At 42.0% G+C, this 12593-nt stretch overlaps 1 protein-coding gene across 1 annotated transcript in view; it reads left to right on the forward strand.

Annotated features, from left to right (window-relative positions):
- LOC134587313 (sulfotransferase 6B1-like) overlaps positions 1 to 12593 on the forward strand; it is a 51087-nt gene that overhangs the window by 30944 nt on the left and 7550 nt on the right. Inside the window, exons 3-5 of the mRNA XM_063443600.1 lie at positions 8413 to 8502; positions 9034 to 9160; positions 10183 to 10277. Coding sequence (XP_063299670.1) covers positions 8413 to 8502; positions 9034 to 9160; positions 10183 to 10277 — 312 coding nt within the window. The remainder of the gene's footprint in view (positions 1 to 8412; positions 8503 to 9033; positions 9161 to 10182; positions 10278 to 12593) is intronic.

Below are 12593 nucleotides of genomic sequence, written 5' to 3' on the forward strand. Positions count from 1 at the left end.
AGATTCAATACAGATAAATGCAAAGTCATGCATTTTGAATTAAGGAAGCCACATATACATTAAATGGGGTAGAGTAAGGGATACAATTAAATAAAAAGGACTTGGGAACCATTAAAGATAACAAACTGGGGGCGGGGCCGGACCGCCGAGCTGGACGGTCACAAGCATGAACAGCTCCTGCAATTTTCTGAATTTTAAGCCCCTAAAACAACAAATTTTAACTTAAAGCTGACCGACAGCAAGACCAGCGGCCCAAAGGAGGCACTGGATCTGGGGAGAGGCTGGCTCCTTGAGCTACAGTCCCCTGGAGGAGGAATCTTTGAAGCCCCAGATGGGGCCTACTCCGGCGGTGAGTGGGGCGGACGGCCGCTGCCCCACTATCCTGCCTAACAGTGCCTGACCTGCAAGCCCAGAGCAGAGCGGAACCGGCCCTGTTCCCCCCCCCCTCTGGACCGGGGGGGTGATCCCGGTCCTTGCCCTGGGACATCGACCGTTATAACATAATTAAGGCCCAGAAACGAGACCACCCGGATCGGCGGCCTCTGCACCTCATACAAAATGGTGGACGCCATGTGCGCTAATGGCAGAGGGAGGGGATATTCTTTGCTCACGTACCGGCCTGACAGCATTGCAGCACCTCAGCAGGCCAGAAGCCGGCAGAGCGAAGAGGGCACAATGAGCCAGCAAAACCTTACCTTTCAGCCAAGCAGAGAACTGGTCTCCAACGTAAAGAGCCGCACAGCCCTGCCGAAAACACCGTCATACACACCTGACAGCCGGCATGCAGCGGTAGATTGGGAAGCACACAGAGGAAACTGGCAGAGCAGAGACTCACATGGTTGTTTTGCCTATGTGGCCCGCGGAAATAAACCTGCAGAATTTGGGGACTACACAGGCGAGCTCCAGCACCACTGATGAACTGACCTCACTAACCGAACTGGAATTCGGCCGCAAGGGCCTTGAGGTGATCATCTTGTCTCCCACAGTTCTGTCCTTAGACATTCTACTCTTGCCAGCCACCTGACAGAATAGAACTGTGGCCTGATGTCTCTATTAAAATAAAATTACACGCAACAGGGCCTCTACTCTTTTCGCATCCAAACTCCGGCATGTGAATGCACAATCAAAAATAGCGTATTTCTTGATGATCAGGGGCGAAAAGTGTTTCATCCTACTAAAATAAGTGACATGTTTGCAGAGTATTATAGTAAACTTTATAATTTAGAACGCGATTCGAACCTTACCCAGCCTTCTGCAACAACCATTGATAAATTCTTAGACAGAGTGACATTGCCTCGGTTGTCTCCAGAACACTTGGAGAGTTTAGAATGTGAAATATCAGCAAAAGAGATAGCTGAGGCGATTAAACTTATGCCATCCGGAAAAGCCCCTGGTCCCGATGGATTCACTATTTTATATTATAAAACTTTTCAAGAAATTTTGATTCCCCACATGACCAAAATATTCAATTCCTATAAGTCCGGGGGAACGATGCCAGAGGAGTCCTTGTGCGCACGAATAGTCACCTTGCCAAAACCAGGAAAAACTCCTGATAGATGCCACAATTTTAGACCCATTTCTCTAATCAATAATGACTCAAAGATTTATTCTACAGTTCTTGCAAATAGATTAACCAAATTAATCCCATTGCTAATAAATAAGGATTAAGTGGGTTTTGTAAAGGATAGACAGGCGCCCGATGGGACTAGAAGATTCATAAACTTGATTCAGCACATCAATATGACCAAAACGCCTTCATTGCTTCTATCTCTAGATGCAGAGAAGGTGTTTGACAGGATACATTGGGGATATTTATGGAGAACGTTAGAAAGATTCAACATACCACTATCCTTTATCACAGCAGTTAAGGCGCTATATTGTGCACCTTCCGCCCATGTCTCGGCTTCCGGTTTCTCGTCTAAAACGTTTTCTCTAACCAATGGGACGAGACAGGGGTGCCCTTTATCCCCAATTCTATTTGTTTTAGCAATAGAACCCCTGGCTGAACTAATTAGAATAACCCCACAAATTGCAGGAATTGCTGTTAAAGAATCCGCTCACAAAATTGGCCTGTTTGCAGACGATATAATTCTAGCTGTCAAAAACCCAAAAGAATCTTTGAGCCACCTCAAAGACATTTTAACTCAATTTGGCGAGATATCGTATTACAAATTAAATGAGTCTAAGTCTCAGGCCCTTCCATTTCATTTAAAAAATTCGGAAACTATTGCCCTTAAGAAATTATATTTATTTGATTGGAGAGCTGACTACATGGAATATCTTGGCATTAATTTATGCAAAAATTTGGTAAATATGCATAACCACAACTTGAGGAAAGCATGGTCGGACCTACAAAAGGAGATGGAGAGATGGGGCGGAATGGAACTTTCATGGCTGGGGAGGGTCGCATCTGTTAAGATGACGATACTTCCAAAAATTCTATATTTTTTTAGGACCATCCCTTTGTCCATCCCATTATCATTTTTTTAATAAAGTTCATTCGACAATTATGAAGTTCATCTGGGGGAATAGGCCTGCTCGAGTGAAGCTCACTTCCTTGCAGCACCACAAATCGAATGGCGGTATCGATGTTCCCGATTTCCGCAAATATTATTTCGCCACTAACGCTGCAGTGGCTGTGAGCTTTGGCAATCAGGTTGATAAACCCAGATGGATGGAAATAGAAGAATCAAAAATTTTACCGGTTAGACTGTCGGAATTACCCTGGTTAAATTCTAAGAAAAGACCTGGAATTACTAAGTTTATTTTTATCTACCAAGACTACACTTAAGGCCTGGGATATTGTTTTTAAAAATGATCACTCTCCCAGCCTATATAGAGCAATGCCTATTGAGTTATTGAAAGATTATATTCCATCCTTAAAAATAGAACTGTTGAAGGAATGCTCTATAACTAATCTTGACAATTTTTTTCACGGCAATGCTATTCTTTCTTTGGAAAAATTGAAACTTAAGTATGGATTAACGAATGTATGTGAGTTGGATTGTAAGGTAATCATTGACAAATTGAAAGAACTATATAAGGTACCTGAATTTGATAAAAAGTATAAAACGCTTGAGATGTCTCCATTAGAGAAAGCTTTTTTATGCAGCCCCACTAGTAAAGGCATGATATCCTTATGCTACTCGTTTTATAACGCCAAGCCCCTAGTTAAATTAAAACACATGTTGTCATGGGAGACGGAGTTGGGTGCCCAGTACGATCTAGAAGAATGGTTCGGTTTTTTTAAAGCTTTAAAAGGCATTTCGTATTGCACCGACCACTTTGAAAATCATTATAAAATTTTATATCGTTGGTACCTGGCCCCGTCTAGATTGCACAACATGAACAATATGTATTCTGACCGGTGTTGGAGGGATTGTGGGGGTGTGGGCAATATGGCCCATATTTGGTGGTTCTGTCCTAAATTAACTAAATATTGGAAATTGATTCACGACCTAATTATTAACGTGGACAGAACCATTAGCATTTTAACCTCGGAACTAGCCTTATTTAAAAAACTCCCGGAGTCCATTACTAGAACAGACAAAATAATCATAGGTCACATTTTGATCGCTGCTACATCCTGTTTACCTAGACATTGGAAGTCCCAAGATGTGCCATCTCTCAGGGAAGTTTTTAATTTGATTCTAGAAAACAAGGCACACGAATTATCACAGAGCTAATATGCGTGGTTTCCCAATATTAAAATACAATTGGGATAAGTGGGAAGAAAAAATCAAAACTGCATATGGTCTTTGACATATTTATTATTAAAGTGCATTGATGTAAAAACATGTTATTTTTATTTTTTGCCATATACACTGTCATGCCTATTGTAATACTGGATGGTTACTCTTTTCCATTTCCAAGTTTCCCTTCCCTTCCTACCCCCAATACAATGTTTATATTCTTGTTGTTATACAAATATGTAAAACTTTAATAAAAATATTTGAAAAGGAATCGTAGTACATTTCCCAACTACCCAAAAAAAAAAAAAAAAAAAAAAAATGTGAACTGTTAGACACCTACCAAATGTGCCCTCAGCTTAACTTGACTCAGCCAGTAAGCCTCTGCCAGCCACATCAGTTTATGTTGTTTTTCAGTTTAATTTGTTTTAGCTTAATTTGTTTAGCGAAAGTGCCCCAATCATTTCTGTAACAGGGCCCGGTCTCCCAGAGGTAATATCAGCTTGTACTCAACTACGTCTTTATTAGCCTATTATTACAGCCTGTAATGATGCAAGTCCTTAGCAAGCCATGCCTTAAAGTGATGTACAATGCCTGGCCATCTCAACATGGTATAATATGCATGTATGTAAATGCTTAATAACTTTCATTCATCCTTGTGGCACGCAGGCTGAGATTCAGTTCATTTTTATTATTTGTTTCTTAACCATGTACCTGCATTTAAGCTAAATGTCAGTTAGACGTTACTGCAATGAACGCATACTAAAATACTCATACTAAGCTTGTTCTCTCTTGATAACCAACATATAAAAAAAAAAATGTGCATTTATTTTATATGCCACAACTGTTCTACTCTGTATATGTTGAAACATGCTACTGCTGTTGGGGCATGGCATATAAGCTTGTTATCCTATCTCATGCACAGAAAAATAAAGAATTAAAAAAAAAAAAAAAAAAGATAACAAACTACGCAACACTATGGAATGCCAGTCTGTCATTGCAAAAGCTAATAAGGTGCTTTTGAGTATAAAAATAAGTATTGATTCACGTGATCTAAATATAACATTGTCTCTTTACAAATCAATGGTGCACCAGTTTTAAAGAAGGATATTGAAGAATATAAAAAGTGTGGTGACCTACAACATTAAAGGGACACCCACACCACTTAATCTCATTAAAGTGGTCTGGGCACAGTGTTCCTGTCCCCCTTAGTCCTATCTTGGGGGGGGGGGGGTGAGACACATGGATGGGCTTATGGGGGTGTGGGGTGAGACACATGGATGGGCTTTTGGGGGTGTGGGGTGAGACGCGTGGAGGGACTTTTGGGGGTGAGACGCGTGGAGGGACTTTTGGGGGTGAGACGCGTGGAGGGACTTTTGGGGGTGAGACGCGTGGAGGGACTTTTGGGGGTGAGACGCGTGGAGGGACTTTTGGGGGTGAGACGCGTGGAGGGACTTTTGGGGGTGAGACGCGTGGAGGGACTTTTGGAGGTGGGGGGTGAGACACGTGGAGGGATTTTTGGAGGTGGGGGGTGAGACACGTGGAGGGGCTGGGAGGGATAGAATGGGACACATGGAGGGGCTGGAGGGATGAGACAAATGGAGCAAATGAGACACATTGGGGAGTCCCAGGGCAATTTTCACACCGGCGCTCAGTGATTTCAAGTTGCGCTTCTGCCTTTATTACCCATATTTTGGAACCTTTCAGCAGTTTTATTCACTAAACTGTGAATTATGGTGCATTCAAAACCAATTTGCAAAATTAAGACTTAAAACTAGCAAAGCTGTGATTAAGAAAACATTAAATATATTTTGCAGTTTGGTTTTCAGTTCACTAAAATTCACTGTTTTAATAAAAAAAAAACAAAAAAAAACACTTTTCAAAAGCACTGTGTTGGTTTCTTCCTCTGGGCCCCAAGATTGGAATGTTGCTGAATAATTGAAAATAGATGACCTCATGATATGGAATTAGGCTGTGAGAAACAGACTTTAGTGTACAGTTATTGAATGTTGAAGAGGAAACCATAGTTTTGTGTGGAATTTTGATTCATTTTGAATTCTCACTTAAGTAAATATATCAATGATGATATAAAATACTGATAACAAAGGTGGAAGAATGAAGAACATTTTTTTTTTTTAAATTATTATTAAAAGAAATATATTTTGGTAGTGCATTGATTGCCAAACAAACTTATGCAGACATATCAGCAATAGTCAATGTGACAGATACATTTGCGTAACATGTGAAGGACCAGTAAAGAGATTCTCACTTTTTTTTTTTTTTTGTAAACCTTCAGTGAAGTAATCTAGCCTTAATACTACCAAAATAGTCAGGATAAGAACAAAGGGCATGAGATAGATATGGATATCACAGGCTTTGTAGCATGAATTCAAGCTGGGACTGAGATGTATAGTGACATGTAATAGAAAAATAAGATATATCTTAGTAAGGAGCTATAAGCTTCGTCATGGATATATACACGATGTGTGCTTAGTGGCTTAGTTAGGGCAAAACACTAGTGCAGCTGACGATACTATTCTATGGAAACTAGCATGTGACAAGAATATAATTTAACCCCTTAAGGACCAAACTTCTGGAATAAAAGGCAATCATGACGTGTCCTTAAGTGGTTAAACTAGAACATTTAACTCAGCATGTTAGGGGCCACGTTGCTGCAATACCATTTAGCAAACCTAGCATCATACAAGCAGAAGAAAAATAAACAAAACATAAAATATATGAAGGATATAGGTGTTCCACGTTCTAATGAGATGCTGGGGTTGTCCTCATTCAGTAGCCGAACTAAGGAAGTTCAAATGAAAAATTTTAAAAGAAAATATTGCCAGTACAAGTGATGGGGTATTCCTTGACAAGCATACTCCCTTGTTGCAGGCTTGAGAGTTTGGATGTCATCTGCTGAGTCAGGCCCAACTTGGTACGTAGGGTAACAGGAGGTGAGTTGTCCAGAAAACATTAAAAATCCTATCCAGCCGCATCTCAATTGACTCCATCGTGTCTTGCATTGTAGCAGTGTATATTGCGCCGCCATCTGGGATCGAGGTTGTAAGGCAGGTCTTGTGTAATATGGCTGCCTGCACGATCACAGGCCCTCCTGCTGTAGAGTGGCAATTGCCAGTGAGCAGGTGCTGGGATAACCCCCATCGGCTGGGGTGGGGGGAACCCCTACCGCTTACTCTGGCTCGGATATCAGCGGGGAGATCGTCCGCCTCTCCCCCTCCGCTTGCAAGCCTCAGTGAAGTGTCAGGGTTAGACTGCCTGTCGAGCGACAAAACACCTCCAAATGTACCTCAAGATAATGCAGAGTGTCTCTGCTACAGTTGGTATTGATTTTATAAGTCGATATAAATGCTTAACTTGGAGAGCTCCATCTGGAGCTCATGATAGTTGTGCCCACTCCACTTGTAGGTCAAATCCCCCCCCATATTTAAATATTTTTAATGATTGGAGCGGTCAGATGCCCTAGAGGTGGAAGATAAAATACAAAACTTCTAGCAATTTCACTTTAAGTTACATATACAATATTGTGCCCCCTACTTTGGCTAGCTTTATTTCATGACCTAGACTAATTTACCTTCTAGATTATTTTTATTTATTTATTTTTAGCCTGGTTTGCCTGTGATTTTAGTGAGTGTTTATGCATGCAGTTAATTTGCTCATTGCCTAATCAATCTTTTTTTGTTAGATCTGTTTTAGTAAGCGACATCTTGTAAAGTTTCAATAGGGAAGTTGTACGATGCAGGAGCATTGTTCAGAGTTTGATAGGGTGATCAGTTTCAGCAATCTCATAAAACATAGAATGAATTTAAAAATGTCATTGATGAGACAGGACCACCAAATATGCAGCCTCCCAACATAGCCCCTTTGGTTTCTATACCATTTTGTGATGTGTGTTTTTGTGTGTGTGTATAATTATCTCGCACTAAACGTTCACATGTATTGTTGAATAAAAAGACTATGGCTATTGGTTTTTCTTTCCCTCAATAGCCATGTTAAAAAGCTACCCCAGCCACTATAACCACTTCATGGTGGTAGAAGTATGGATGTGCAGGGTTTCAGCTTGAACACGCAGAGATATTTTTAATTGTGTACTGGGAGCAAGTTACACCTGCAGCACACGTGACTTAGGCAGCCTTATGTAAATTCTGTGAATAGATTACGTATGTTCACTGCACGCTGGCAAGAAATATAACTGCTTTGCCGGGCACTGGATTAAAAGAAGTAAACTTTAGTTTAAAACGCTCTTTGTTTTTCTGGTGTGCTAATGTGTTTTATACCCCATCTCTTATAGACTGTAAGCTTGTTTGAGCCGGGTCCGCTTCAACCTATTGTTCCTGTAAGCTTTCTTGTAATCGTCCTATTTATAGTTAAACCCCCCCCTCTCATGATATTGTAAACCAACAATGTGTTGGCGCTATATAAATGGCAATAATAATCTAGAATAATGCTGATAGGGCATTATTATATTAAAAAGGGTTAGAGAAACTATTTAAAAAAAAATAAAATTTTTTTTGGAACATACAGGTAGCCTCCATATGCTATACTGCTTACTCTCATGATGCCTTAGGATTACCTAACTGCTTCTGTATATATGTATATATCCTACATTCATTGTAATTGATTTCAAATGAATTATGAAGGTGAGAAGTGTTTAAACTCAGGATTTCCACTTACTCATCCGTTGTTTTTGGTTTTTTGGTTTCAGTATCTAAAAGGACAACCTTCGCCAAGAGTCTTTTCAACACATATGTTTTATGATCACTTGCCTAAATCCTTTTTTGAAAAGAAAGTGAAGGTGAGGTCTCCGGTTCCATGTGTTTTATTTAAGCTAACTGTTATTTGTTCAATACTGTAATGTTTTAAGGTCTGTTTTTTTTTATTTTTTAACCCCAGCTTTTTCCATCATGCTCACCTATACCTATTCAGAAAGGGTTAAAGGAAGGACTCCTATTTCCTTAATCTTTAAGTATAGTCTTAAGTGATACACTTAGAGCTACTTCCATGGTTGAAAACGCTTACAAATGCAAGTAAACACTTTCTTGGCACAAGATTTTAATTTAAAAAAAATAAAAATTTGACATCCAAAAAGAGAGAACAAATACCACTAAAACTGCAGTTGTGAAGAATTGCTACTCAAACTATCTGTGGTTGCTTCCAAAGTATATTAGATATTACTTTCTATCGAGCTATAGGCGTTTGGTTTTGTTTAAATCACAGGAAATCAATGTACATTAATTATTTAGAATTTCCAATTTTCCAATTTTTACATGTTACTAAAAGATTGAACATGATTATGATTTACATTTTACTTTGTCCTCTTCTTCAGATTCTATTAATTCTCCGTAATCCAAAAGATACAGCAGCGTCATATTATCATTTTTTCAACACCAATCCTGTCCTTCCTTCATTTGAATCATGGGATTTGTTTTTCAAGGCATATATGGAAGGAAAAGGTAATGTTGTGTAAGCCAGCACTGCTGAAAGAAATACCATAAAATATAGTTTTACAGATATATCCCATTTAATAAATGATAAACACATACAGAATTATAGAGGTCATCTTCTTAAGTTGCTGCATAGCCTCTGTTTTTGAGAGGGCTCATACATTCTCTGCCTCTATATGCAGTTGTGAGTCATAGTTGGATTAACCATAAGTCAACCAAAGGTGGCCACTGAGGGCCTAGCATTACACAGTTACCTGGGGTGCCAAGGAGATATCACAATTCCTATATTAAGAATGAAGGGTAGCTCCAGCTCTGCTTCACTCCCACCTGATATTTCCTATCCTAATGTTTCTAATACCCCACCTCCTATAGACTGTAAGCTCATTTGAGCAGGGTTCTCTTCAACCTATTGTTCCTGTAAGTTTTCTTGTAATTGTCTTATTTATTGTTACATCCCCCCTCTCAAAATATTGTAAAGCGCTACGGAATCTGTTGGCGCTATATAAATGGCGATAATAATAATAATAATAACTGGCAACCTGAATAGGGCCTAGTGGGATCTTAAACTTTCTCTTCTGTTTTTCTGCTTGCTAGGCGACTTTTGGTTGCCTAACTGATGCTGGACGTCCAGTGTCAGTGAAAACCCCATAAGAAAGCATTGATTCAATGCTTTCCGGTATGGAGGGCCTAATGCGCTTACTGTGCATGCGCATTAGGCCCCCTTCAATGACTTTGGAGCGCCGAGGGACTTTGTGGTAGCGAGGGAGGAGAGAGGCAGAGGGTGCGAGGGAGGAGAGAGGCAGAGGGTGCGAGGGAGGAGAGAGGCAGTGGGAACTATAGTGTTAGGAATTCAGGTTTGTATTCCTAACATTATAGTATCCCTTTAAGAAGACTGCAGTCAGAAATGTCCCTGTAACATTTAATAGTTCGCTTTGGGTATTACAGACATGGTGGTGCAGTAGGCTAGTGGGATCAGGGAAGGAAAATATCCTTAATTTTACTTTGTCTAAAATACTTTCTCTTTGTGCTAGTGTGTTTTGGATCCTATTTTGATTACACTCTTGACTGGAACAAACATGTAGATGAAGAAAACATTATGGTGGCCACATTTGAAAATCTGAAAGAGGTGAGTTCATGAGCAATTTATTATATTTAGAGGGTTTTGCAAAAAAGAATAGTCACTTTGCAATTCTGAATTAATTGATTTACAAAATTAAAATGGTTATTTGGGAGCTTGCTAGAGGGACGAGACGGACGCCATATCTGTCAGCTCCCGACATCTAATAACTTAAACGGCACATACCGTACAAAACCGACGCCGCACAATAACGAGCACCTCACCATCCTACCTAGGGTGAAACGCTGCACCGATTTATGCCGTTATCCCACAGGGCGACCCACGCCGAAACGCAAGGCCGCGGCCTACCTTCAGCCGCCACGCTTCTCCCTGGAGACGCTCCTGGGCGGGCCACTAGCATACAGAACACCTGGGAATACTCACTGTTACAAATCGTTATTTGTAACTGGCCTTTTAAATAGAACCTGGCCCTGCTTCCCTGGATTGTGGAGAAGCCTAATGGCCAGCCTCCTTCCTCGTGACTATGGCCCTGGAATATATTACCTTTTAAGACTTACCTTCGGGCACAAAGGATTCTGGTATGCTGTTCTGGGCCCTTTAACTGTTTGGTACTTCGATACTGAACTTCGGATACAATCAAAGTACCGAAGCCGCCGAAGTACCGAAGCCGCCGAAGTACCGAAGCCGCCGAAGTAGTCGAAGTGGCCGCCATTACATTCGAACACGTGGCAGCGGCCATTTTAAAACAGTCGAACGCGGTCCGCGGTGACCTGTACCTTCCCGTATCCTTCGACACCCCAGCCAGAGACTAAGTCCCGTTCGAACGTCCGAACACCCGTTCGAATGGGACTTCATCATCTTTTTATGGGAAACCGATCGTCCTCGACTAGCGACCCCCGAGGAGGTTTTAACCGCGGTTTACTTCGGCACTTCGACAGATGTCGAAGTGCGTTCGACAATTCGAACACCGTCTTCGGATGGGACTTTACTGGTTTTCAGGACAGAGATAGACCGACCACACAGCCTGAATCTGTGGAACTGTTTGTGGGCATGCAAACAGGCGTGCGGTCGGTCCAAAGAGACTTTTTAATATCTCTGGAACCACTGGACAGATTCTCACGAATTTTGAGTATGTTGTTCCCCAATTTATGTTGTTAATAAAAATTTTAGTTTTATTAATGTATCATGTAAAATGGGAAAGTTATAGAAATTTATAAAAATGTGTAAGTTTTAGCTTGGAGATAATTGAGTTTCCTACTGTATCTACTCAATTATCTCCCAAGCTGAGGGGAGGGAACCTGTGGGCTGTACTTTGCTATTATTGGTGATTTTATGCCTCCCCCTGGGAGTGTCCTGTTTGCCTGTACCTCAATAAAAGCCAGGTTGGGTGTGCCAGCACTTGAGACCTCTTCTGACCCTCTAACTTGTAGCCGTGACTCATGTTTGTAGGGGACAGCTATAATCACTACAGGGATTGCTATGTTCTTCATACTCCCTTAGCTACTGAGCTCTTGTAAGAGCTCTTGTTCCTGATCCTGCTTCGCTCTACAGAAGGGAGAGGTTCACCTATTGGAACCTGGAGCCTGGTCGTAGGTCCAGGGCGCAGAGCAGACAGCGAGATACCAGCCCAGCAGCGGTGGTTCGTGGAGTTTGCAGTGCTTATGGTGGCTACGGTGCTGATGGTCCTTTGGTAAGCGCTAGGAGCATCCTTTCTACGGTCCAACTTCCAGCCAGCCTGGAGGCAACCGTAACACTCACCTCCTCCACTTTCCGAATACACCATGGGCCGACGTTCCCAGAAGCCTGAAGGTAGGGACATCGGAGCTATGCTCCAAAAACCCCAACAAGGCAAAGCAGGCCAGACAGGGGAAAATCCAGACGCAGCCTCATCCCAGCAATCACAGGAGGCCCAGGGAACAGAGCCCAACCAGACACCTGAGGCTATGACACAGCCTTCCCAGGTGCTCACAGGGGGACAGGCCCGTCGCTACCCGACAGGCAAACCAAGCAACTGCAAACCAACGCTCTATAGAGAGCCTCAGGCGGCTGCAGCACTCCTTTCTCGTCAGTGGCGTACTAAGGGGGGGCGGCCCGCGGCACGCCCCGGGTGCCACTGTCCAGGGGGGTGCCATGACTTCACGTGTCATGTGTCGCCCCCCCGGCCCCAATCATCACGCTGCGCTCAGCCGCACCTTTTGAGAAGGGGGAGGAGTCTTTGGGACGCGGCGTGATGACGCCGTACGCAGCGCCGCCGTCAATCCGCCTTCACGGATCTTCAGTGCAAGGATCCAGTGGTCGGTCTCGGAGGGAAGGCATCATCAAAACGTGAGTAGTAATTTATGTGTTTTTGTAATTTATGTAATG

The sequence above is a fragment of the Pelobates fuscus genome, chromosome 2 (assembly GCF_036172605.1).
Source record: "Pelobates fuscus isolate aPelFus1 chromosome 2, aPelFus1.pri, whole genome shotgun sequence".
Lineage (NCBI taxonomy): Eukaryota > Metazoa > Chordata > Amphibia > Anura > Pelobatidae > Pelobates > Pelobates fuscus.